This window comes from Culex quinquefasciatus, chromosome 3 (assembly GCF_015732765.1).
Source record: "Culex quinquefasciatus strain JHB chromosome 3, VPISU_Cqui_1.0_pri_paternal, whole genome shotgun sequence".
NCBI lineage: Eukaryota > Metazoa > Arthropoda > Insecta > Diptera > Culicidae > Culex > Culex quinquefasciatus.
In genome coordinates this window covers 36,551,435-36,578,861 of record NC_051863.1, presented here as the reverse complement: position 1 = coordinate 36,578,861, position 27,427 = coordinate 36,551,435, and the positions used below count along the sequence as shown (strand labels likewise).

The 27,427-nt window shown below is 40.0% G+C and overlaps 3 protein-coding genes across 6 annotated transcripts; 2 read left to right on the top strand and 1 right to left on the bottom strand.

The window, feature by feature from the left end:
• Window positions 1-1,322: 1,322 nt before the first annotated feature.
• On the top strand, window positions 1,323-2,730 carry LOC6039751 (N-glycosylase/DNA lyase). The gene is made up of 3 exons (XM_001849248.2): window positions 1,323-1,577; window positions 1,634-2,035; window positions 2,094-2,730. Exons 1-3 carry the CDS (start codon window positions 1,492-1,494, stop codon window positions 2,701-2,703), a joined length of 1,098 nt encoding a protein of 365 aa, XP_001849300.1. The 5' UTR covers window positions 1,323-1,491; the 3' UTR covers window positions 2,704-2,730.
• Window positions 2,731-2,812: 82 nt separating this feature from the next.
• On the bottom strand, window positions 2,813-24,066 carry LOC6039750 (period circadian protein). 4 transcript variants are annotated; one of them, XM_038258722.1, is made up of 7 exons: window positions 23,864-24,066; window positions 23,003-23,303; window positions 16,815-17,230; window positions 14,432-16,743; window positions 14,119-14,361; window positions 8,061-8,489; window positions 2,813-3,378 (listed from the first exon to the last, which is right to left on the bottom strand). In XM_038258722.1, exons 2-7 carry the CDS (start codon window positions 23,095-23,097, stop codon window positions 3,130-3,132), a joined length of 3,744 nt encoding a protein of 1,247 aa, XP_038114650.1. In that variant the 5' UTR covers window positions 23,098-23,303; window positions 23,864-24,066; the 3' UTR covers window positions 2,813-3,129. The 4 variants fall into 4 exon arrangements, with proteins under 4 accessions (XP_038114650.1, XP_038114653.1, XP_038114651.1 ...); XM_038258725.1 differs by having other exon boundaries at window positions 14,152-14,361; XM_038258723.1 differs by having other exon boundaries at window positions 23,003-23,251.
• A 1,551-nt stretch (window positions 24,067-25,617) lies between these two features.
• On the top strand, window positions 25,618-27,214 carry LOC119765007. The gene is made up of 3 exons (XM_038260736.1): window positions 25,618-26,117; window positions 26,184-26,865; window positions 26,927-27,214. The coding sequence occupies exons 1-3, from the start codon at window positions 25,618-25,620 to the stop codon at window positions 27,212-27,214; spliced, it is 1,470 nt and encodes a 489-aa protein (XP_038116664.1).
• Window positions 27,215-27,427: the final 213 nt, after the last annotated feature.

Here is a 27,427-nt window from a genome sequence, read left to right as displayed (position 1 = left end):
ATATCAGCAATCTAAGCTTCATTTCACCCAACGAGGAAATTTGCCAAAAGTTGTTCGAATTTGAATCGTATTTCTTCGATACTGCGCGCTATCTGGGGGAACTAACTAATAAAACAATGTTCACTCTACAGCATTGCCTTGGCGTTTTTTTTCATAAAATTATTTTTATTAGGTCCTTTTCGGTACTGGGACCTGGTTAGGACCGAGTCGGCTTTTGTAATTACATTTGACTTAATAATTACAGAGGATCTTGTGATTGCCTTGGCGTTCTCGATTGTGAGATTCCTACTCAAAAATAGGTGTCCGAAAGCTTGATGTTGAGACAATTGCTAACATCTTTTTACACCTGAGCTTCCATCCACTCCGAGATTCGAACTGATGACCCTTGGATTGTGAGTCCAACTGCCTACCAGCGACTCCACCGGGACAGGACCCAGGGAAACTATTCCTACACATGGACTGAGCAAACGACCTAACCTCTAGGTTAGACCGGGGCCAACATTTACTTACCCGTTCGACGGAAGGCGTGATCAGACAAATCTCGTCTCGAAAAATGCCACCGGGACAAATCGTAACAGATGAGCTAACACCCCTACACCCCCCCTCCTCGTGTAACGCGTAACACAAAGTCTTTTTGCAAATTCTTACTAGCGCTTAGGGACCATCCATAATCCATTTTAGGAGGGGTGGGGTTGGGGTGTATGGCGATTGTCCACGATCCATCCATCCGTGGTTTATGGATGGTCCCTTTTATGAAAAATTAGCGTTGTGTAACATTATTTTTCATCCCACCGCCTCTCCCCTCCCCCAATTTTCGTAACATTTCGTAACTGACGCCGACACCCCCTCTACCCCTAACTGCGTTACGTAATAAAAGAACGCTCCTTAAAGGTGTATTCACATTATACCGCATCCGCAGCCGCAGCCGCATCCGCACAAAATTTGACAGTACGGACGCACAGTGCGGACGCGATTTCTCCAATGCATTTCATATACAGCCATTCACACTGTTCCGCATCCGTATCCGCAGTACGGATCCGTATACGGATGCGGAACAGTGTGAATGGCTGCATATGAAATGCATTGGTGAAATCGCGTCCGCACTGTGCGTCCGTACTGTCAAATTTTGTGCGGATGCGGCTGCGGCTGCGGATGCGGTATAATGTGAATACACCTTAAGAGTGAGTAGGATACACTCTTTGTTTACTAACTCACATTGGCCCATTTATTTTTTTTTGGTTAAAATACATCATCAATAAGTCTGCAGAAAGATTCTTCAATCGCCGTGCGCATAACTGGCATCAATGATTGTCAGACGCCAGAAGGGGCAGGCAGACCTTAGCAAAATAAGACGTTTAATTTTAGCGCGGATTTGTTTACTCACATTTTTGTAGTGATTTTCCGGAATTTGCCTGTTCGAAATCAAAATTAGTTACTTTCAATTAAAGTTAATTTAACCATCGGTGGTTGCCTACTTTTTAAGTTCCCGAAATGGCCTCCCGTACGTGGCAGAAAATACCCTGCCTCAGCAGCCAGCTGCAGCTGAAAACGACCCTCACCGGCGGGCAGAGCTTCCGGTAAGCTGATTCGCCAATGTAAAGATTTGAAATCAATCAATCGACCTAACTTTCAGCTGGAAACCGCACGGCACCTGTTCGGACGAATTTGTCGGCGTATTTGCGAACATCGTTTGGATTCTGAAGCAGTCCAAGTCCGAGCTGCTGTACCGAATCGTGGGCGAACTTCCGTATCCGGTTAAGGAAACATCGGCGGCCATCAGGTTTAAGGTTTCCGAACCGGAGCGTGCACCGGGCGTCGGGGGAGATTTGCTGTATTCGCTGAACTATTACGAGCAGTTGCTGCGGATTTACTTCAGGCTGGATGTGGATCTCGAGGAATGTTACCGCCAGTGGACCAAGTGTCACGTGCACTTTGAGAGCAGCGCGGATCAGTTCTACGCCGTGCGGCAGCTCGACCAGGATCCGGTGGAGAATCTGGTCTCGTTCATTTGCAGCCAGAATAACAACATTTCCAGGTAGGACTTTGAGTTTGGGGAGGTTGAAATTTGTTATTGAGATTGACTCTTTTACCAGAATCTCCGGCCTGGTGGAGAAGATCTGCTCGCATTACGGGGAGAAAATCTGCGACTACGACGGCACCACTTATTATAATTTCCCGGACGTTGCCCGGCTCGCTCCACCGGCGGTGGAAGCCCACCTGCGTGACCTGAGCTTCGGCTATCGCGCCAAGTACATCCAGAAATCCGCCGAAGAGATCGTCTCGAAGGGTGGCCTCGAGTGGTTCCGCACGCTGCAACGGCTCGACTACAAGGAAGCCCACCGGGAGCTGCTCACGCTGACCGGGATCGGGCCCAAGGTGGCGGACTGCATCTGCCTCATGTCGCTGAACCACCTGCAGGCCATTCCGGTGGACACGCACGTGTTCCAGATCGCGAAGCACTATCTGCCCCAGCTGGGCGGCAAGCAGACCAAAAGCATTACGGGCCGGTTGTACGGCGAGATAGGGGACAAGTTTCGGGAGATTTACGGCGAGCGGGCGGGCTGGGCCCAGACGGTGCTGTTTTGTGCCGACCTGAGGCAGTTCAAGCAGGATGAGGCGGCCAAAGAGGGGGCAGGTTGTGGCGGAACAAAACGAGTGGTGGAACTGACCAAAGCCAAGCCGGACAAAAAGAGGAAGCGATAGTGGCGAATAAAGTTGAGCAACATTTAAGGTAAGTGGTTTTATTATGATCCGAACGCCAAGTAATATTTTGATGCTTCTTCAAAACTTGATAGACAACCTACAATTTCAATTGACTTGTCCTGAACACTTAATCTGTTATAAAATCGATAAAAACTTTATTTATTTCCTTACAAAAAGTACACAAAATTAACTTACTATTATAAAATCTACAGCTTTGTATTGAAACAGTCACAGTTAACTATAGGCAAACAGTTCCTTGTGGACAAAAAGTTGTCCTTATTCAGGTGCTCACTCCAATCGCGTCCTTTTTGCAATATTCAAAAAAGAGTATAATACTGGAACACGATTTGAGTGCATTTCTTTTGTGTTGTCGTCGTCTCAACGTGGCAGCAAATGTCGACGCTGAAAGTGCTGACCAACCGTCGGTCATTTGGCGGCCGTCGCCTTCGACAGCAGCGGCGGCAGGGGCAGTGGCGGGAAGGGCGCGTTCTCCTCGTAGATCATGACCAGCTTGTTGTAGCGCATGTTGCGTTTCACCATTTTGGTGCGACTTTGCGGTTCGCTGCCGTCGCTGCTGCTGCCGGAGGTGGTGTCGCTCAGGGACAACTTGGCCGAGAGGCCCTCCAGTTCGAGATCCAGGTAGAGCTGACCGAGCTGGTCGTTGACCAGGATGGGCTAGAGTGGAAATGGGACAGGTGATTAAACGAACTCGTGCACATCTGTGTGAGCGCCAGCTGGGATGACTGTGGGCCAAAGAAACGTGGAACGTGAGATCATTACGTATAACAAAATCAATTAAAAAGCATAGGAATTTCGTATTCGTACCACTAAACATTTGATTTCAATAAAACAAAACAAAAAAATCGATTTAAAAATAGTGTTGTCGATTGATTTTTTTTATCAATGCTCTACCTGTTTACTTGGAGGCGTAAAAAAGTTTGAGATAGAATTGGCATATTTTTAGGTAATTGCGAAACATCTAGGGCAAGGTTCGGTAATATTATCGTCTAACAAACTCTAACGTCTAACAAACTGTTTTAAGCTTCCGTAAACTGGGGTCAATCGGGACACATGAGGCGAATTGGGACAGCAGTTTTAACCATGTTGGAGCACAATATTTTGATTTTTCTGGTTGGTTTTGGTTAGAACAGACTCTGGCCAACAAAATGTGTACATCCATTTTGAAATTTAAAAGCTTTAAGTGCTCTAAAAACTGCTGTCCCTATTCAGACTGTAGTCCCGATTCACCCCAGGTTACAGTTTTCTATTTCTATCCACTTTCTTAGCTTACTTCGAAGTTTTAAAAAAAATATTTTTTCCCTCTCTTGGCAAATCCATTGTTAGAATCAGGGCTGCGGAGTCGGGTCATATTTCAAGCGACTTCGACTCCGACTTCGGCTCCGGCTTTCCACAAATTGTTGACTCCGACTCCGACTTTGACCAACCAACTCTAGCCGACTCCGACTCTAGCTTTCCAAAATTTATTGACTCCGGCTCTAACTCCGACTCCGACACCTAATCTGTATTTTAAATATTACAAAAACGCATTTTCAGCACAACAATTTTCTGAGTAAATTTGAATTATGTTGTTTGAAAAATTCTAACATTTTATTTAACTATTTTAAATTTACATTCATTTTTTAAGTTAATAAGCTAGCTACACTAATTTTCCCTGGGCCTTGTAAAGTCAAGGGGCATGATTTGATCCTAGTGCATTAGTTAAAATTTGGGTATACATTCTTTTTTATAAGCACTATGGACACCACTTCATGCTACGAGAACTCGCTTTGCCGCAGCCCCAGGGCTTAAGCGTTGACCGATAAGCTGTCTTCGTGAACTAGGTAGTTCTCCGATAGTGAAAATATCACAATTGCACAAGACACCGCTGCTTCTGTGACTTTTTCACTATCACAATGTGGGATTTAGGTGGGACTTTAGGATAGTACAATTGATTTGTTGCTTAGCATTAGCATTTAAAATAAATCTGTATCCTTTCCAAATCTATTTGGTGTTAAAGTTAGTTGCAATTGTTAAGTAAAAGTAATGCTGTCAATAAACTTTGATTGATGTAGAATACTAGGCATTCTTTTATGTCAAATTGTCCATAGAGTCTCGATCAATCAATAATGAAATGATATCGGACAAAATTCGTTAATCTGTTGAACTAACGGTTTTCGGATTATGGTTGTATCGACCATTGTTGCGAATCGAGGAACTACGGATCTTTTGACGTAAATGGTCATTTCTTTTTCAAATCGCGATTTCTATCCTATTTGTACATTAGTTCACGAATTTTTATTGTTTTTTTTTTATAGAAGTAGTACTGCAACAGTTAAAGGAAGGTTTAGTTTTGAATATTAAGTTTAGAGGATTTTAGATTAAAGTTTAGATTTTCAATCCAAAGTAGTTAGCAAATGAATATTTGGACTTAAATGAATAATTGAATAAATTGGACTTATGAATAACACACAACTGTGCATTTATTCTAGAGTCAGATCCATACAGCGTCAGTGTTTATTTGGTCGAAGTGTACTAATTCATTGGCAGATCTGATTCTAGTTGTAATGTACGACAAGACTAATGACGGACGTGACAGGACGAGGGCCCAGTTTAGAGGTTTCAACATCAACGATGTGCGGCTGGACCACCCTCCCAAAAAAAAAAAAAAAAAAAAAAAAAAAAAATAAGCTAGCTACACTAATTTTCAATTGTTTTTTTTAAGCAAGTTTTCATTTACTAAAAATTTCAGTAGTGCAGATTTCAGTAAATTTAACTGAATTCAGTAATGAGAAATTGGTGTGTAGCAACTATCAACAATACCCTCACGGCTTCTTTTTCAGGGGGGTAATATTTTTTGAGAAATAGCAAGAAAACTGTCATATACATATGAAAGTGTGGAACATCCCCGTTCATTTGCGGGGCGAACGAAAATCTTTGGTCGGGAAAAATCAAAGTTATCCTAATTTGAAGTTTTTGAACTTTTTTCCTATGGGGCCAAATTTCGTCTATTTCAATTTAGTATTGTTATAAGTCTACATGGGCATGATTTATGGTTCAGATCATATGATTTCTTATGGGAAATGATGCAAGGAACATTTTTCCTGAAGCACGCAAAGTGATTGAAAATAAGGGAAAAAAGTTATAAAGGTTTTGTTGGAAATTTGGGAAATTTGCTGATAAAATTGCACACCTCTTTCCCAAAAACCGCAATGTTTTTGATATTCAGATCATTATTTTGATAAATTCTTTTTTGAGAAATGTTTCTGGGCCCATTGAGTATATAAATCACTACAGAAAAGTGTAATTGGTTGGGTTTATGCTCAACTGTATGTCACATTTATGAATTTTGGATTTCACCGAATCGACATATTTTTGTGTGTTTTGGTTATAAAATGTACCGTTTACATTAAATTTTCACTTTTTTTTGTGAGTACATGGTCCACATGATATTTTTTTTTATCTAATTGAGACATGCAGTGTAAATACAATCACAGGGTTTCTATTTCTATGCCTTTTGTTAATTTGTATTTCCATTTGGGCTATATTATTTGTATTGAAACTACAGAGTTGAACTTGCAATTATTGGTAATAACATAAATATTGCGTAAAAATCATTAAAAAGTTTAAATGTATGTAAATCTATTAATTTAATCTCAAATAATTGAGCTTAACATACTAAACAAGTCTGGCATCCAAATTTTAAACAACGAACAATACAACAATTAAATTGTTTTGCTAAAAAACACACAAATAATTGATCATCAACAATGGTTACGCTGTCCGCTTTGTAAGCAGATGATTCTGGGTTCGATTCCCATCTGCTCCAACCTTCCATCGGATGAGGAAGTAAAACGTCGGTCCCGGCCTTGGTTGTTGTTAGGCCGTTAAGTTATTCCAGGTGTAGGAGTCGTCTCCATGCCATAAGTACAAACAACACACCAAACCAAGCCTACTCCGGTGGAATCGCTGGCGGCGGTTGGACTCGCAATCCAAAGGTCGTCAGTTCAAACACTGGGGTAGAAGGTTCCTTGGAGTAGAAAGAGGTTTGGGTGCTCTCCCCATTCAAGCCTTCGGACTCCTAGGTTCGAGCAGAAACTTGCAATAGAGAATGTGGATGATTTGATTTGATTTTGATTTACAATATTATCACCTGACCTCAATATAAGTACGAGATCTCTTGTGAGGTTTAATAAGACTAATACAAATGTGAAAATCTAATGGAAACGGTACATTTTATAACAAAAACAAACAAAAATATGTTGATTCGGTTGAAATCCAAAATTCATAAATGTGACATACAGTTGAGCATAAACCCAACCAATTAAACTTTTCTGTAGTGATTTATATACTCAATGGGCCCAGAAACATTTCTCAAAAAAGAATTTATCAAAATAATGATCTGAATATCAAAAACATTGCGGTTTTTGGGAAAGAGGTGTGCAATTTTATCAGAAAATCTCCCAAATTTTTAAATAAAACCTTTATAACTTTTTTCCCTTATTTTCAATCACTTTGCGTGCTTATGGAAAAATGTTCCTTGCATCATTTCCCATAAGAAATCATATGATCTGAACCATAAATCATGCCCATGTAGACTTATAACAATACTAAATTGAAATAGACGAAATTTGGCCCCAAAGGAAAAAAGTTCAAAAACTTCAAATGAGGATAACTTTGATTTTTCCCGACCAAAGATTTTCGTTCGCCCCGCAAATGAACGGGGATGTTCCACACTTTCATATGTATATGACAGTTTTCTTGCTATTTCTCAAAAAATACTACCCCCCTGAAAAAGTCGCCGTGCCCTGGTTTTGAAATAAATAAAAAAAAATAAAACTCTAAAACTCTTTTAGGTTATAAGAATTACGAAATTGTGAAGTGATTAATTACTAATAAAAACTAATTGAAATTGAAGCAATCTTTCTAAAATCGGGGCACATGGGGCGAATTGGGACAGCAGTTTTAGCCTTTGATATTTTTGAGGGATTTTCAAAAAAAAAAAAAAATCAATTCGCCTCAGTTGACGGTAACGGCTGTTTTTGGACCAGTTTTTTTTACTGAGCCTTACCACAATAAAAATAAAGGTATTTAAAAAAATGCATGCTTTATGTTTGATAACAATGCTAATAATGAAAAATGTATGACAGAAGAGAAGATATACAACAGATGATGTGAAGTGTACAATGGGGTTGTAGACTAAGCCTAAAACCGTTGGAAACGTACAGAAAAATGAGATAAACCAACAAGAAAACACTAAGAAATGAAAGTAAGAATAAAAACACAAAACATGAGAATTCAAGTTTTTCTCATGAACATCAAATAATTCAAAAACCTAATAATAAAAATGCGAAACCAACCTGGTTGACATTCTTGAGCGCGATCAGGTCCGCGTCCAGCACCTCCTTGATGGACCGCTCGTTCATCTGGTACCGGTAGATGAGGTCCTTCGTCTGGCAGATGTTGTCCAGCCAGGGCGGGTTCGGACGCCGCTTGGCCCGCACCACATTGTGCGAGCCGCAGTCCCAGATCATCTCGCCCGACTCGCCGCCCTTGTCCACCCCATTGCACTCGGACGAGTTGTCCGTCTTGAGGAAGCTCGAGTAAAAGCTGGAAAAGCTGGACTCGTCCATGTCGTCGCTGTTGTTGCCGTGTACGGTTAGCATCTTTGTTGCGGTGCAACCTGGGCGCACTTTTAGGCGGTGGTCCATGTCCAGCTGGAAGTCGTTGTCGACGTTCGAGATCATTGGCGAGCCGGCGTGGTCCTTTTTCGACGATTCCGAGAATGCCTAATCAACGCAAAGATATTGGTATCAGTCACGGGAAGGTTGCTTGCGGTGCTCAAAACAAATTTGAGATTACCAAAGACGGCAGCAATGTTGCAAATTTCGAATAAATGAGTATTTTTTCACGTTAATGATTATTGAACGTTATGAGATGTTTTGGTTAAAGTTAGAATAACAAAGTTATTCTTTATATTCAATAAAAAAAGATAAAGAAAAATAACAAATAAAATAATTTTCTAAATGATGCATGATCTCTCCAGCATACTTTTTCTTAATTCCCAGCTAGTTAGTATTTTTTCCCGATGACCTATGAAGAGTATCGGGGTCGCAATAACAAAGCAGATTGAGTGGCTATTTTTCAACTTAATGTTAACATTCCGTAGGTCATAGCTGTCGTGAAATGGTCCAGCTTGTGACGATACACTACCTTCCATTTACTAAGCAATCGAATCCAGAAGGGAAAAGACCACCAGTTGTGTTGGTACGAGCTGGGATTTGAACCCTGAGCTATCGCTTACGAGGCGGAAGCGTTACCACTAAACTACTCGGTCAATTCCAGCTAAGGACCACTGAAAATGATTACTCTATTGTAATTAGTAAGGGTTCATTCAAATATTACGTAAAACAATGGGATCACGAAAAAAATGTTTTTTTTTTGTATTTTCTCATTAAAAATAGATATTGGTATTTTTGTATTTTCTCATTTACAATAAAATAATGTTGAAATGCTCATTTTGCCTCAATTCCCGTTTTCAGCAATTCACACTGTAGAATAAAAGACAGCCAGAGGCATAACAAGTACACTGTTATCGTTATTTCGATAATTCTATCGGCGGTTATCGATTATCGCCGATAGTGGACGATGACTTATTTTTAAAATGTTTCTAAAATCGACTTAATTCAACTATATCATGTTAAATTTTCAATGCTTTCACTAAGAATATATGTTTTGAAATAGTTGTTTATGCAACAAGTTGCAAAAAGAGGATTTTTTCAGCACGAGTCGTACATTTATCCAACGAGGTTCACCGAGTTGGATAAACACGACGAGTGCTGAAAAAATCAAGTTTTGCAACGAGTTCCATACAACATTTTTTAGCAATTTCGAAAAACACCCATTGAGTGAAATTTTAAGTCGAATTATCATGTATTTTGTCAATAAATCGTTTAAATCAAAAAAATGTTGAAAAGTGTTACTTTTCTAAACAAGTGCTGAAAAGTTCAACTTTTCAGCACTCATTTCAGTGCTGAAAAGTAGAACTTTTCAGCATTTATTTTGAAAAGTGTTGCTATTCGATTCTGTTATTTTTGGTACAGAAAAGTAGGCTATTTCGTCGTTCAAGAATGACAGGAAAAGTAAGTAGTTTCACGACGGAATTGCAAAAATATATTAAGTTTCAAAGTTATTTTTTCAAATATACCCAAATTTTCATTATTTGCAAAAAAGCGAGGCGAAATTTGTTACGCACTTTCAAATTATTAGATTTTTATTTTCAAAATTTGACAATTTCCACAAAATAACGTATTTTTTGATAGTACTAAAATTTTCATAATTTGCAATATGGGTATCAAACAAAGCGAAATTTGGTGTGCATTTTCAATTTAGGGGCAGGGGGGACAGAATGGACCAGGGGGGCAGAATGGGTCACCCTTGGTTTTGGGCTTTCGAATGGATTTAGACCAATTGTAAGACAAGGGTCTTATAAAGGACGTCAAATAACTCCACCATACCGAAAACGACGTTTGAATTCATTGTATTTTTCGAATAATGAGCAAAAATGTAAATAATTGACAAAACCACGCAAATGTTATTTATTTCGAGGTTTTTAAATAAGCTTTCTAAAAAGTTGGATTGTTTGAAAAAGTTTGCTCAATGCTTATAACGATACTAGATGTTACTACCAAGGTATACAATCAACAACGGAACCTTCAAATCATTTAGAGACTTGAAAACAATCAAAAGTTAAAAAAATGAGCTAAATGGATTATTTCCCTCCTGGTAGCTTCACAAATCACGTTTAATGCAACATTAGTTGATTTTTTAGTTGTTTTGATGATTATTTGTAAAAATAGTGTCCTTTTTCAATATATTAACACTTTTTTCAAAAATCTTTGTTTTGGTAAGTGACTATTTTTATTAAATAGTGGTCTAACTTCATGGAAACTATGTTAGAAAGGTACCGTAAGTCATTTCTTATCTCCCTTCAACATTGTATTAGACAAAATGGCTTGTTTTCTAAGGTGGCCCATTCTGCCCCGCACCCTGGAAAAAAAGTCGAAAAAACTTTTTTTTTAAGTGGCTCAAAAACAGTTTTAAGCTAAAAAATTTCATCAACCAAATATATAACATTGAAGGGAACATCCCAAAGCATAAGCCTACTACACTGAATTCATAAGTTTTCATGTTTTTCTATGGTTTTTGGCGCATTTTACTTAGGTGGGCCATTCTGCCCCCCCTGCTCCTATTAGTTTTTTTGTACTCAAGTTTTCACAAAATACAGCATTTTTCGAGAATAATCAAATTTTCAAGTACTCAAGTTTTCACAAAATACAGCATTTTTCGAGAATAATCAAATTTTCAAAATTTGCAAAAGAGCTACATTTTGAATGCATTTTCACATTATTTTTTTTTTTGTAAATCACTAAAACTTTCATATTTTTTTTGATAATATTGGAATTTTTATAATTTGCACTATGGCAATTAGAGGTGGGCAAAACCGCTTTTTTTTAGGAGTCGCTCATTTTCGTTGGCTCATTCAAAAGAACCGCTCTTTTGAACGGCTCTTTCGCTCTTTTTCAAAACTTGGACAAAAAGAGTTTTTTTTTAAGAATCGTGTGATTTTATAAGTTATTTCACATTGGACTTTTATAAATTATTTGATAAAACAAATTAAAACTGATAAAACAAATTAAAACTTGGAAACCATATGTATTGGTGGTCTCTTTTTCAAAATTTCTACTCGAACCTAACCATTCGAGTAATTGAATGGCATCCGAACTTAAATCTTGGATGCTGGAAAAAAATGTTTTTAATTGCGTTTATTTCTGCAAGAATTGAACTAATGCTGATGTTTTATTTGAAGAAAATATTCTGTGATCTCTTTTGTGCATTCTGATTTAATCGATTAAGTCTATAAACGATAAAGTTTAATCGGACAAAAGGGTTTATTTATTTTTTCAAAAATCTCTCAACTACCAATTCAGTAGTTTTTTGGTAATATTTTACAAATTATGCAATTTGAAATGCTCAAATTCGTATTCTGGTAATACTTTAGTGTACAATCAGTTGTACAATGATTTTTTTTTCATTTTGTTTAGACAATCATTTACTTTTGAGATATTTTTTTATTTGCATTGAAATATTTGAAATTGCATTTTCAATTCTCAAAAACAAATTTAAAACTTTTTTTTTTTATATTCAATAAATTATATTCATAACATAAATCATGCCATCTTGAAACGGTTCTTTGAAAAGACCGAAGTTAAAAAAGAACCGCGGTTCTTTTTTTCTGAGCCACGGTTCGTTTGCTCATTTTAGTGAACCGGCTCTTTGAGCGGCTCGCTCTTTTTTTGCCCACCTCTAATGGCAATATACCCAAGCGAAATTTTGTATGCTTTCTTAACTTATTTATGTTTTCTTTTTAAAATTCTAAAATATTCACACAAATTTGAGTATTTTCGAAAAACACGGTATTTTGTGAAAATTTTAGTATTTTCCAAGCAACTTTAATTAAGTGAAAATGCATACAAAATTTCGTTCGATTGCAAATTGTGAAAACTGTTATATATTCCAAAAAATACGGTGTTTCGTGAAAATTTTTGAGTAGGGGAGTTCCAGCGTACCTCTAATGTTGCCATATCAGCACTTTGACGTTCAATTTCAGCTCTTAAAACGCGTTTGAAATCGATTTATGAATAGTTCAATAGGAAGTAAGCATGTAAGTGTCTATAAAAAGCTTTACAAAATAAATTGTTTAAATAATGAAAATCAGCAAATTGGATGGAATAAGGAGCGTCCTGTCAAACAGGGTCGATTTTAGAAACGTTTTAAAAATGAGTTATCGTCTATTGTCGACGATAAATACAATAAATTGTTTTTTCGAATTCGTAAATTATAAAAATTGAATTATTAAAAAAATGATAATATGCGTATTGAATATTCAAAACCTAATTTGTAACATTTTAGTACATTATTTCAAACAACGCTTATATATTACGTTTTAAGTCCCCCGTTGAAAATAAAGGAAATTGGTTTATTCTATAAAAAATAAGGTATTTTGAAAATAAAAATAGAATTTTAAATAAAAATTAAAAAAAAACACTTGCGTCGTTAGTAACCAGTGTTGTCATTCTCGCACCCTCGCGAGAAAAAAATCATCTCCCTCGAGTTCTTGCCACGAGTCGCGAGCTGCCGAGAGCACTCGCCGAGTGCACGTTCACCCCACCGCTCGCGAACGGGCTAGCTCGCGAGAAAGAGCTGCCCGCTCGCGGGAAGTAAAACGAGTTGGCAACGAAAGAAAACAACACAACTATTGAAGTTACACCTCTTTACCATCGTGTCGTTCGCATTCATAAACCTGATGAACAAATTGCTATCTTGGAACGAATGGTTAGCACGAGGAAAGGACTACACTCGCTCGCGAGTGAGAAAAGCTGTTCGTCTCACTCAAATCGCAACACTGTTTGTAACCTTAATTTTGAATGTATTTTTTTAAAATTAGTATTCTGTGCAACGAAAATAAAAATTGTGAAAATTTGACCCAATGGTTCACAGTAAAAATAAGCATGGTAATATTAAAACTGGGTAGGAGTACATCTTATATGTCAGAAAAAATGTGTAATTTTACTTCTGAAAATGTGCAATTTTACCACTTTTCTGGTGTAACTCTCCAAATTGAGGTAAAACTACAACATTAAAGAGGTAATATTCAACCTTCCAAAATAACACCTTCAAAATTCACACTATTTTTTACTGTGTGTTTTACACTTGAAACACTAATGTAGTGAAAAATCTTTGCGAAATATGGCTTTATCACGCTAATAAATGGCTGGTGGAAGCTCAAATTTCAACCAATTTGTTCACTTCAAGTAGCACAATGTTTGAAAATCGGTTCAGAACTTCAAAGTTTATAATTGATTAGGGATCCCGCTATTAACATTAGATATTTAGGTACTATTTAGGATCGTAAATACAATAAGTTGGCAAAAAAACTTAAGTTTGGATTTCCGCAATCAATTTCTCAATTCATGTGATTTTAACTAGCAATTGCTTACATGACAACCGTATTGCACCTTTCTAGTAGATAATATTGAAGGCAAGACAGTGAGCGCAAGAGTAACTCTCATTGCCCCTTTTCTTCTGATTCGAGAGGAAACGAGAGAAACGCGAGTCGCTCTCGCATGTCACGAGAGAAGATAATCCTCCTCTGAAAAGATTGAAACTAAAAGCCATTTGCTTTGGTTTACGTTGCTGAATCTGTTAAAATAAGGTTTAATTTAAATTGTACTTTTTAAGTCTCTCTTTTGGGTATTATTTGTATTCAAATTTCAATTTCCACATTTGAGCGTGTACAGCTCTTCAAATTGCCCGTCGTCGTCGTCGTCGAATACCCGGTTGTACGCTGTAATTTACCCGATTTGCCATTGATGCAGACGCAATACTTCCCATGTTGGAGCCCGGTTCGGCCTTGACCGAGGTCGCCTGGGAGGGTGGCCACTGGAAGGACGTGAGCGCCACCTGGGACTGCGATCCGCTGCCCGCCGGCGGTGGAATGGTTTGCAGCACCTGCCGTCCGCCGGGCATGTCACCGGGGACGACCTGGCCGGAACTTCCGGGTACCGGATTCTGGGAGGTCGGTGGTTGCGGTTGTAGTTTCTGAAAGAGGTGGTGGGCGGGGATTGTTAGTGGTGAGAGTTTGAATGAGGGGGGTTGGGGGTTTGCTTACGTTACGGGCATCGGAGGCTAGTCCGCAAGGTGGCGGAGCCGGTTGGTAGGGCATCGCGTGGTACATCATCGGTGGGTAGAGGACCGACTGCTGGTAGAGTTGCGGATGAGGGTACATCATGCCGGCCACGTACGGAACGGTGATGGGGTTTAGGGTAGGGTTGATTGATGTCGGTTGAGCCGCGGCCGGGATGTAGTACAACGTTGGGAAGATGCTGTGCGAAGGGACGAAGCTGGCGGACGAGCTGGTCTGGGCGGTTTGGACGGTTGTGACACTGACGGAGAAGGGTGGCCACATTTCGCCGGCACGTGGCAGGTTGTACGGAACGGTAGCCGTCTGTTGGCCCATGGTTACGGCCGTTGTGGTCACGACTGCTCGGCAGGTATCCATCGGAACTACGGGAAGTCGTTGTTGGGTGGGTTTGGGCAGCACCGTGTGTTGCGCTGATGAGGATTGTGGTTGATAGTCGCGCATGGGGTTGGAATTGTGCTGGTGCTTTGCAGTTTTGTGCATGTCTTCCTCCCACGAGTGCGATGATCCCCGCTTGACGCCATGCGTTGCGATGTTCGTGTACACTTTGTCCGGCGGTCCCTTTCGGCTTTTGTCCGCTCCTCTGCTCGTGGTTCGTGCCTCGCGATGCCTCTTCAGCATCACCTTCTGCATGTCTTCGTTGTGCTGGCAAAGCAACTCTTCCGTCAACGTCGGCGGTTGTACGCTGCCGGACGAGGTGCCGGTGTTGCTGGTCGTGTTGGTTGTGCTGTCCATTTGAGCGTTGCTTTCGGAGCTGAAATTTCCCGCACTGCCACCACTGCCGCCACCTCCACTTGCGCTAAACCGCTGGTTCGGGCTGACGTTCGTCCGGTCATCCTGGATCTCGGTGTTTGTCCCACCGGACGAGTCATTCTTCAGCGACTCTTCAATGTTCATGACCGGACGAGAGTCGAAGAACCGCTGCAAGTTGTCGTTGTAATTGAGTTGATTGTAACTCGGCGGGGTCTCCGAGGAGCTCTTACTATTGAAATAATCGTGATGCGGAGATATCTCGCCAAGCATGACCGAATCCCGCTCCGAGAAGGTAAAATCCGACTCGTTCAGCAGGTTCAGCTTAAGCTCGGGCTGCGTAACCTCGTCCATAAGCTCCTCCATGAACGAAGCCAGCGCTTTGCAACGCTTGGAGACTTCCTGCTTGACCGTATCGGATGGTTTCGTTACGGGCTCCTTCAGCAGCCTCAGAATCTGTTCCTCGATCGTTTTTGCCTCCTTCAGCAGCTCGTCCGCAAATTGGTGCTGATGGTTAAAGTGCAACGCAAACACGTCCGGATCCGACGGACCTTCCATAATGTGATGATTACCAATGACAAACTCCAACTCTCGTGACCACGGGTTCACAAAGCTGGTCCACTCGGTTTTCAGTACGAGATAACAGCCGTTCTTCACCCGGAAGCGATATGGTTGACTCACAAACGAAGCTCCCGCCGTTCGTCCCTTGACCATGATCGTTTCGTACATTTTCTTCAAGATCGGCATGTCCTCCGGATGGTAAAGTTCCATAATGGACTGACCAAGAATGTCCTGCGGCAGATATCCAATGGACTCGACCGAGTTTCCATCGACGTAATTCAGCACTCCGTTCGTAGTGTGTCGAGTGCTGAACCTGAGCTTCCGCTCGTTCATACGTTCGTTAGGCTGAGTGTACACACTTTTGACAGGAGTCGCCGAAACGATCAGCAAAATGTTACGTCCCGTGATGGGCGACACCTCACCGCTGTTGTCATTCGGCGCCTCACGGAAGGTCAACACCAAGCAGTACGGCTCGTAGTTGACCGTAGTCTTCGTCACTCCAAAACCGGCACTCTTCAGACCTCGATACTTGCGCAGCATCACGTACAAACAATTCTTCTGGTCCTTGTTATTCGAACCATTCTTGGACTCTCCCAACGGCAGCACCACCTTCGAGGTGATCTGACTCGCGAACGTAGCCCGATCCTTCGGATGGACAAAGTCTATGAACGACCTCCCAAGCCACATATCCTTCGGAAAGCCCAAGCTACGCGTAATACTGGGCGTCGTAAACAGAACAACCCCGTCCAGCATCGAAATTACGCAGCAAAATCCGTCCTCAACCTCCGGTTTGGCGGCTTTCATCGGGTTACAATCGGCGGGCGTCTTCGGGGCACCTTCCGCCCCTTCAACCCCTTCCCCCTCTACACCACCTTCCTCCATCGGAACCACTCCGGAGCTCGACGGCATCGCCGCATCAATCACGTTGGCGGATTCCGCTTGCGGTTGGCTATGCATTGTTTGATTTTCATCTGAAAAGAAAAAGAAACAAAGTCATTCAAACATCCCACCGCAAATCCCCTCCATCCCCAAAATTCCTCACCACTCGCCAGCGTCGGCTCGTCGCACGTGGCCGTCGCAGGTGACCCGTTGGGTTTGCTCGCTTCGTTCATCTCTGGCTGCGCGTTCATTTCTTGATGAACACCCGTCGAGGCCCCAGTTTCGCCCTGACCCGACGCACTTCCGGGTCCCGCCCCGTCACAAGCCATCAACTGGTCCGTCTCCGTGGACCCGGTTCCGCCATTGGCGCCATTTCCGCAGGCCGCCGTCGCCGTTCCCGGTCCGCTGGCCTCGATCGACGTCCGGATGCGTTTCTTCTTGCGATCCTTGTCCTTTGTGCGCTTGATGACCGGGTGCTGCGTGATGGGACCGGGAATCGCTCCCGGGGTGTTGTTTTTGCCGCCATAGCCGCTGCTGCCCCCGCTGGAGCTGTTACTGTGGCGCGATTTGGAACTGCCGCTGCGTGTGAGCGGGGAGAAAAAAGGCGTTGTTAGGGCAATGTAAATTGGTATGCTAAATTTTCTAATGCACAGACGCTTGTTCCACACAAACAGTCCAGACTCGATTGTTCGAAGTCCTCGGAAGAAATAACCACTTCGAATAATTGAGATCGGGTTGTTTTGATGAATTAATTATTTGCTAGTTCGTACTTTTTCTCCATAGTCCATGCACATTTATTCAGACTTTTTTCGAGTTATTTTCATATAAAATTCAGTCACTTCTCAGCTCTATCTACGTGCACATAGGTAAGATAGGCGTCGGTCGGTTCTTTAAAAAAAATATAAATACCGTAAACTGGGGTCAATCGGGACACATGGGGCGAATTAGGACAGCAGTTTTAACCATGTTGGAGAACAATATGTTTTTATTTTTATTTCCAAATTTAAAAGCTTTAAGTGCTCTAAAAACTGCTGTCCCTATTCAGACTGAAGTCCTAACGAAATCGGGTATACGAGCATCAGGAGTAAATTCTTTTCCTCTCATCGATCAATTCAAATCGCTGTTTAACCCTGTAATGCCCGAATGTGTTTTCATTTTTTTAATTTTCCCGTGTTTGGGAGGAGCTACCTTTGTTCTACGAAACTCTTCGCTTCTCTTGTTTTATGTTTTTCTTGTTTCATTTTTCATAATTTCATAATAAACATTCATATTGTTTAGTTTATGTTTGTTTCTGATAGTATTTGGCTAACTTTACCACCTCCTATCATTAGCTTTTAACTATCCAGTTTTTTCATGTTTTTACAGTCACTTTTTAATTTTGTTTGCTTGTTTTTCACTTTTCTACAAAAGGCTTTACACGTGGATCTTAACAACCTCTTCAAAGCCCTAATCAAGGCTGGTTTTAAAGAAGTAGCGATAAAACAGTTCTTTACATGGAAACGGAATCCAGCAGCATAGTTCTGCTGGTTTGTTTTCGCTAATTACTGCCAACAAAATTTGACAGCATTTACCTGATTCGATAGAAATTGATCCCCTAAACAGCGAAAAGCTTGACTAAACCTGGGCCATTTCGTGTCAACTGGGTACACTTTTGGACTCGACCCTTACCGATTTTGACCAAACTTGGAGAGAACGGTCATCTATCGATAGTTAACATCATCCCTCTTTCTTTTGCACCGCCCTTTTCTTGACGATTTTCTAAAAAACTTTTTATTCTTTTACTCGTAACTTTCACACTATTAGACCAAAAGTCTTTCTTCTGGTTGCATTTTATAGGAAATTGTCCTAGAAATTAATCAAAAATAAAATATCAACCCTCAAATGCCTTACAATATAGTTTCTTTGCAGTTTATAATTGAAAACGTGATTTTCACCTATTCCTTAGGCTGGTACAAATATTTTTAAAAGTTTTTGTCACCCCCTTCAAAATTGGCCCGAAAAATCAGGGGCAAAAAAATATTTTACAATAAACTTCAAAATTTCAATGAAAATTCAAGTGCAACCAGCTGAAATCAAATTAAAATACATTCTTCTGCGTTTTAAATCATTTTTAGCATGTTTAGGTTTATTAAAAAATCTTAAGATTTTTTGAAAATTTTCGATGCAAAATCTTTTTTTTCGATACAATTTTTGTTTTTGTCAGATCTTAGATTTTTTGAAAACTAATGATTGCAAAACAACTGAACAAGTGTAAAATGCATTTTAAAACACATTTTTCATTTAAATGTGTAGACTATGGCTTGTTATTTAAATTTTTATATTTTTTTATTTTTTTGCCCCCCCCTTGACCTCGGCCAGGGCCGAGGGACAAAAACTTTTTTAAATATTTGCATCGGCCTTATATTTATATATATTTTATTTGATCACCATCGTGTTCCCCGAACAATTTTACATAAGAAACTATGCATATCTCAAACTAAACCAAACCATTGCCGAGAATCGGCCCATCAAAAATAAAAACTCCAAATTTCCTATCCACCTGTAATTTATTGTTCTGGTTCGGTCAATTTCTAAACCAGCAGAAAAAGAAACAAAAATAGCGTTTCCGGTCCAGGTAATTTTTCTGCAGACTGAGAAAATACCTAGCTTCTTTTTTTCGCATGTTTTATCGATCTTTCTCGCGTTTTGGCAATGAATCCCTTTTCTATGAATTCCAATGTTTTTTGAAGATTCTAAATAATTGTAAAATTTTGTAGGGTTGTTCCTTCTCAATATGCTTCAAACATGTCAAAAAAAAAATACAAAAATAAAAAACTGACGATTTTTCATATGAAAAACACAAAAATATTTTTATCTTTTTAAAAAAAAAGTTTTTTGAAAATCCGCTTTCGTCACAAACACAGGACTGGTTTAACGAGTCTTCACCAAAATTTTGAGCCGATTTGGTCAAGGAGTGTTAGATATCGTGGCACCCGTTTTTTGAAACTGCTAACTTCAAATAGCTATATCTCGGCAATGAAACAACCAACTGTCTTCAAATTTATTTTAATAATAGATGAAAATGTATATTTTAATGCACTGAAAACAGATTTTAAATAAAATAAAGTGTGTGCTCACACCAACCTCTGACTTTTTGTCGATGTAGTATGTAATTTCTTAATCGAACATTACCGTAAACCAAGGTGACATTGATAGGATTTCAATTTATTTTTGGAATATATACAACTGGTAAGGTTTGTATCATGCTTTAAAAAACCATATGCTGGGGTAGGCCACACAAGGTCCATGGACTATTTTTGGAAAAAGTTTTTTTCATAAATGTTTAAAAAATTATGGCGTTGAAAATTCTTATTTTGAATTCTACTAAAATTAGATTAAAAGTGTTCAAACTTTGTTTTTACGTCAAATATAGCATCACTAAGTTTGCTGATATAGTTCTTAAGATTTTTTTTTATATTTAATTAACTAAGTTTACAAGCTCTTCAATAAAATCTTATCTAATCTTATCTAACCCTAGCGCAGCCAACCTTTCGGAAGCATCCTGGAGAATGTCGGGGTGATTGCTTCCAACATACTTCTTTTCTAAACAGCCAGGCCAACTGCGTAAAGTTCATCGCAAAGATGATTCGTTGAACTTGATTGAGTTTGAGCACGAATGTTTAAACGACAATACAATTCTGAATCTACAGGAGAGAAAAAACCCGATTTAATCCTACCAGGGGTGAGATAGAGCCTTTCTTACTAAAGAATATAACATCTTTCAATTCATAACATCGACTTTGTTTATTTATAACGTCAGCACAAAAGAAAGTGACATGATACAAAAAATCTTATGATGAAAGCAAGGTATTATTAATGATGTGTTTTCCAAAAGAAATTGAAAAAGCAAAAATGAAGCTTACTTTTAGGTGATTTTAGGAGCACACGGGAAACAAATTGATTGTAGCCGGATGAATGTCAGCCACAAAAGTTTTTGCATAAACATTGGACAGTTATGCAAAAACGGACAGGGCAAAAGAAACCGAAAAGCTACGATATCTTACATGTTGTAGGAAACATCGGTAGACAAGCAACTACAAACGGGGATATCTCGAGCCATTAACTATATGCGCCAGCATTCTCGCGCCAGTATTCGAAGCTCAACTTGACAACTTGTCGACTTGGCGACGAAGCGTCGAAAATCGATGCAGTGTGATTTTTTAGCGATTTTTCTGATTAAAATTCATGCTGAATTGTCATATTTACGAACATGAAAATGACGTCCAGCCATAAAGTAAAACCTATACCTTTCTTTAGTAAGAAAGACAAAAACGTGAGGATCCCCCGCATACGATCATGTTTGTTTAGGCAATAAATCGTTGGGAGCCACAAACCAAACTTTTACTGGATTTTTGATATTTTGTTTGTAACACATAATATTTATTATCTAAAATCTCATTTATCCTTCTCCTACTGGAAAATGTCCTAAGAATCGGAGAATGCATTCCATTTCTCGATTCGGAATCATATTCATTAAGAAAATTATGACACTTTGAGAATATTAAAATAATACTCTTCATCAACATTTTCTTAATTAACGGTGCATATCAACCAGAATTTTTGCACCCAGATTTTTGTTACAGACATTTTATTATCTTCAAAACTACAGAAACTATAGATATAATTTATTATTAATCACCTACACCCAAAGGAAAAATATATCTCAAAATCTGCAACATTGGATTTGCTGCAGAAAATGTCATATTTTATAACATTTTTTGCAGCAAGCCCGTAGATCATTTTTGCCCGCGTGTAAAAATTTCAGCGATCTGCAGTTCTCACCGACACATATAAAGCTGGCCCGTCCCCGAGCAACACTCCAAAGAGAAGCATATGTTGGTGTTCTTTCACTCACTTTTCATCAAGCGTCCATGGCGCGCTGGTAGCGTGTCGGATCAATAACCAAGAAGTTGGTGGTTCGATCCTCGTTCTGCTAAGTGTTTTTTTTGTGAAATACAACCAAAAAGCCGTCGGTAATGTCGATAATTGTCGGTAACGGGCAAAAATGTCATACTCCTAACGTCATGATTCGAAATCCGGACACTTAGTAGCATATGATTAGTGTTATAGCTGGCAAAAAATCATGTAATAAGTTGGAAATGTAGAAATATCACCAGGACGTAGTATAAACAGTCAGTTTCAAGAAAATACATGCAAAATGGGTCTTATCTAACAATTTTTCATCAGAATTTTAAAAATAAAATGACTTGTTGTGCTTCGAATCCCGGACACTGATAAAAACTGATTCGAAATCCGGACACTTTTGCTTCGAATTCCGGACACTCGATTTTACTTGTGAATCGCACAAATTTGGACTGAAATGTTAGTGAATGGCATTCTTTAGGTCTCAAATAAGCTGTTAACATTAAAACAATCGATAGTTTATATAAAAATTTGCTAGAATTTAAGGAAATTGAAACCATACATTTCTGCTTTGCCTTCCCGGTGCTTCGAAAGCCTATGAAATATTTCAAGTGAAATGTTTCGAATTTTTGGTAAACTTAAAATTTTATTGTATTTAATTGTTTTGGCATTAACTACAGCGTTCAAACAAACTGTAAATGAAAGTTGATGTTGGAATTCATCATATTACACAGTTTTGACATTCATAATGCAAACTTATATCCAAATAATTGATAAAACAAGATGAAGTGTCCGGGTTTCGAAGCGTCCGGGAATTCGAATCATGACGTTATATCGCAAAAAATGCATGAGGACAGATTTCATGCAGATTCTGATATACTTTCATGCCGCCATGCATCACAATCATGCGACTGCCAGTTGGGTGTAAGCTACAATTTGCTACAGGTTGCTATGTACCCTTAAGGTGAAGCCGTTGATCATTTTCGAAGAAAATTGATTATCACTCTAAAATGCTCTGTACTGACTTCAATTTAAAGAATTTCTGCACCAAAATGAATCAGCATGAGCCGGTTGTTGCCTTCTTAAAGCCACTGAAAGAATTATTGGTCTAAATCAAATGTGTTTCAAAATTTATATAAGTTTGTGGTACAATCCTTGGGGATCGTGAATAGACCACGTCGCCTTCAAGTTTGAAATTTTCAACATCCCTTTTCTCCATACAGATTTACAACATTCTGTTATTTTTGTACAGAATTGATTTTTAAATATTTTTTCATTGAACAAGATCAAAGTGGGTTTGAGATATTTTTTCAACAAAATGGCGGACATGAAGCTCGGATAAGATGTTAAAAGTAAAAAAATGTTCATCTTTCGATTATGCAATACAAACATTCGGATTATTGTATAAATTATTTCAATTAAATTTCTATAACAGAAACCGGATCCTACCTCCGCTGGGACTGGCTGTTGCTGCAACTGTTGGAGTATCCCGAGTCGGAGATCTTTGTGTTGTGGGTCGATTCGGCCCCTTCCATGTTCTCCATGGTCGCTTCTCCGTACCTCCAACGTTTTCACCACGAAAAATTCCCGATCACTTGAGAGAAATATGAATATCTTCCTGGAATGTCCTTCTTCACCACCACTTTCTGGCGAGACACACTTATTTGTTGTTATTGTTCTTGATAATTCGACACGACTCTGAAAATATACCAGTCGATGATAGTTTACTCCGACCTGGACGAGCTAAGCACTGAGAATGAAATTGTATTTGTGAAGGGGGTTGTGTGACACTCGTCGACGGATTTGGTCGAAACGTGCCCGGCAATGTGAGTTCAATTAGTGCCTGCCTATTGGCAGCAGTACACGTACCCTGCCACGCACGACTTATATCACTGTTCTCTGAGTGGTTATGCTCCGAGTCGCAAGGGACAATTGGGGTTAAGTTCTTCGGATATTTTTTTCTTCTAAAATTGATAATTATTTAAGTATGTTTAATTTTGATTCTGGGCTTGATTTTATTTTCCTTTTTCTGTATTTTTTTCAATGAAACTATTCACAAATCAACTTAGAACAACCCCATTCGATTGCGAATCGGTGTCAACACATTGCAGAACGCGCACTAATGCATTCTAATACACGCTACTGAGCAAGGTTTCAGCACAGCCAGACAGTAGATAGTTAGCCGGTGACGTTATCTCCATCGCGAAATGTATACAAATAGAGGCAACTCTAGCCCCGATCACCGGGCAAAACACGTGCCGAACGACCTCCCTCATTCAGTGGCTGCTCTCAAGTGAGCGTTAGTAATACCTCTGTAATTCACTGTAATTCACACTAAAACTAGCTAGTTATGCATAAATTCCACTATCTTCCTTCTAGTTTCACTCTTCTTCACTCCAAATCAACTTGGAACCCACTTCCTTAAAAAATTCCTTTCTTTTATTTGGAAGCAGGACGAGTGCTGCTTTCGAATGCGTTTCCAACGACCGGTGACTGCTGACTGAGCCGCTGTGCCGGACTAGTAGCAGCAGCTAACCGACGCCTGAGGTGAGGTTTCATCATCCCCCTAGTCACCCGCTTCCCCCAGTTTACCTGGGTGGAGGGAATCACATTTCCAGCCACGTGAGTTTCATAACACCGTTGGGTTGGATGGGGACTTGGGGAGAGGGAGGGCACAGAACTTCGGATATAGCAACTTGTGCGATGAACCTCTATGTTGCTTCGAGGTGATCGCTCTGTTTCGTCTGCCTGGGATGGATTTTCTGTACGAGTGGTGCTGGCAGGATGCGGGAAAACAGTTTTTTTGTGGGAGTATTGAGGGATGTAGAGGGCAAAGTTAACTTTAGGTAAAATGAGTATAACAAAACTTTGAAATTCAACATTCAGCGAACTGCTACTGAGTAGCTTTCTACGATTTCACAAATTTACTTTTCTTTTTTTTAATTTATATGAAAGTTTGTCCCTATGCCAAAAGAAGTAATTTTGCATAATTCGTTCTTCCATACAAGTCTCCATGCAATTTTGGGGCTGGTCATTAGGGTGACGATAAAAAAAAAACAAGACATCAGTGATACCTCCTTGCTCGATTCTTTAGACAAAAATAAGTAACTGTGCATTTTTTTTTGCCAAATCGGTTTAGGTTGAGGGGTCGCTTTTTATCGTTGCAGTTTATATGGGGAAAATCGCGAAAATGTATGGGTAAAACCATCGTTTCAGTATTTTTCTGCCAGGTGGCGCAGGTCTCATTCAAAATTGCTCAAGTGTAAGATTCTTGTAGGAAATTCAATTCCCTACAACTTTGTCAAAGGGTGCAGAACGATCCGAGTTGATCCTGATTTTTAGTGATTTTTTTTCTGTGTACTTTATTTTAGAAATCAGGATCTCTTGCCCCCTCCGACAAAGTTGTGGGAAATTAAATTTCCTACAAGAATCTCACACTTGGACAATTTTTGATCGAGACCTGCGCCTGTTTGTATATCAACATTTTTGTCATTGTCTGCTCGACAACTTTGTAGAACTAATCCCATAAAGTTAGAAAAAAACATGAAATTTAAACATGAAAAATGTTCTGTAAGTTTTTTTTTAATTTTTCTTGCTCTTGCTAGCAGGGTTGATTAAAAGACACAGCTGAATTTTCCAAGGACTCTATGATCTGGTACTGCACACGAAAAGTTGGCGTGTCGTGCAAGTGCTTATGTTCTGCACGCTGTGTCTATGGAAGCTCGTGCGTATGGTTACCAGTTGGTGTTTGAAAAATTAACAATCCACTTTTTTCCGAACAGCGGAGCTTATCTGACGCGTTTAACCCTCGGTTCTAATCTAACCCAATCGAAATGGCAAATCGCGGCCGGAAGCGTGAACTCGGTGCGGACTTGTTCGAAGTCAACCCGGAAACAAAAGAAGCCCAGTGTAACATCTGCAAGACCATCAACAAATCTCGTCGAAATTTTTCTTACAAGCGCCACTACCTGAATTTTCACCGGAAAGAAGCCATCGAACTCGGATTGATCAACGAAGAAGACGCCATTGGACCGGAACCAAAAGTTAAGAAGATGAAAGTACGGATGGACCAAGCTACGTACGAAAAATCGGTTGTCGATCTGGTTTCCGTCCACGGGTTGTCGCTGCGAACCCTTAACAGCCCAGCCATGCGTTGCCTAATGAATCCGTACGAAGAAGCTCTGAACATTCCGGCCATCAATTCGGTTTCTGTAAAACCAATGTTATCGGACATTGCCGGAGAGGTGAAATCGAAGATCATCCGAGAAGTTACTGGTAAATTCATCTGTCTCAAGCTCGACATTGCTACTCGTCTTGATCGAGACATGTTGGGCATAAATATCCAGTTCATGAAGCGAAAGAAGCAGGTTGTCCGAACTCTTGGCATCATCCAGCTCAAGCAGCGGCACACGGCGAAAGTTATCAAAGAAGAGGTCATGCGGGTGCTGCAAAACTACGGTATTGATTTGGAGTCGATTTACTCAATTACCACAGATAATGGGTCAAATATGCTTCTTACAAGCGAGCTGATTGAAGTAGACTTGGATGAACTCCTTGAAGAGCTGTAAGTATTAATTTATATTCTTGGTCGATTCCGTTACTTCATCAATACAACATCTTCAATTTTTAGCCATGAAGAGAGCTGTTCCGAGAGCGGGGACGAGGATGGCGACGAAAAACCCCAAAGAGTCGATGACGAAGACTTTGATCGTACTGATGAACTACGGAACATATTTTCGGCCGTCCGTTGTGCTGCACATACGGCGCAATTGGCCGTGCTGGACACCCTGAAGGAGACAAACATGCGGAAACACATCTCGGCGATCAAGGCGTTTGTTAAGTATCTACGAAAAATGCCGTACAAAAATTTACTCAAGAGTGACAATATCAACAAGCCGGTTCTTAGCTGCGACACGCGTTGGAACTCTGCCTACGCCATGGCCAAATCCCTCCAGGACAACAAGCAGTACATCGCGAACATGACCAAAAACGACAAGGTCTGCCATTTATCCGAGTCGGAGTGGGACTTTATTGAAGCGTTTGTGCACGGCTTCAAACCGATGGCGGTGTTGACTAATGCTTTACAGGCAGAGCAGTTAACTCTGAGCGATTTCTACATCTTGTGGTTCCGATGCAAGCTCGCGCTCAAAAAGCAAAACGATACAATGTCGTTGAAGCTCCTTCAAAATATGGAGAAAAGAGAGCCTTCTCTACTGAACAACAAGGCCGTGTTGGCCGCAGCATACGTAGATCAGCGAATAAACTACAAGCAAAGTCCTATTTTTGACGATGATCAAAGAGCAGCTGCGTTGGTAAGCAACAATTGTTTTTTCTCATTTTTGCAGTAAAAATTTACATTCAAAAATATTTTAGCGCCATCTGAAGCTCGTCCTGCGGCGAATAAGTCTTAGAAAAGGAACCGACCAACCGCAAGGAGTTCCAAGGTCGAGTCAGTCAGTTAACTCTGACGAAGACCCTCTGGAAGAGTTCCTGGTTGACCACGAAAATTCGTTCGAGCAGACGCAATCTGGATCAACACTTGAAAAACTCGAGAATCTTTCACTGAAGCCTCGACTGAAGCTGACCGAAAACCAGAACATAATCGAATACGAATCGAGGAAATGGGCAAGGATCAAGAAATGTGGGAGCTTGTTTCAGTAGTTTTGTCCTCTCCGGCCACTCAAGTTTCTGTGGAGCGCTCGTTCAGCGCACTCGCTTTCATTCTTTCTAAACTAAGGTCACGTTTATCGGAGGAAACACTTCATAACATATTATTGATTACGCTCAACAATTAGTTGCTTCACTGAAACCCTGTAAACCTCTTCTATCATGATTTTTATTCATTCGATTTTTCGTAATTTCGAGCACTCTATT

Excerpts from the sequence above, each read along its gene's own strand:
- LOC6039751 (XM_001849248.2), top strand. The coding sequence starts at position 1,492 with ATGGCCTCCCGTACGTGGCAGAAAATACCCTGCCTCAGCAGCCAGCTG. Across the intron at positions 1,578-1,633 it reads ACCGGCGGGCAGAGCTTCCG|CTGGAAACCGCACGGCACCT; the intron begins GTAAGCTGATTC and ends CCTAACTTTCAG. Across the intron at positions 2,036-2,093 it reads CAGAATAACAACATTTCCAG|AATCTCCGGCCTGGTGGAGA; the intron begins GTAGGACTTTGA and ends CTCTTTTACCAG.
- LOC6039750 (XM_038258722.1), bottom strand. The coding sequence starts at position 23,097 with ATGGAGAACATGGAAGGGGCCGAATCGACCCACAACACAAAGATCTCC. Across the intron at positions 17,231-23,002 it reads AACAGCCAGTCCCAGCGGAG|CGGCAGTTCCAAATCGCGCC; the intron begins GTAGGATCCGGT and ends GCTCACACGCAG. Across the intron at positions 8,490-14,118 it reads CTGCATCAATGGCAAATCGG|GCATTCTCGGAATCGTCGAA; the intron begins GTAAATTACAGC and ends TGCGTTGATTAG.
- LOC119765007 (XM_038260736.1), top strand. The coding sequence starts at position 25,618 with ATGGACCAAGCTACGTACGAAAAATCGGTTGTCGATCTGGTTTCCGTC. Across the intron at positions 26,118-26,183 it reads GATGAACTCCTTGAAGAGCT|CCATGAAGAGAGCTGTTCCG; the intron begins GTAAGTATTAAT and ends TTCAATTTTTAG. Across the intron at positions 26,866-26,926 it reads ATCAAAGAGCAGCTGCGTTG|CGCCATCTGAAGCTCGTCCT; the intron begins GTAAGCAACAAT and ends AAAATATTTTAG.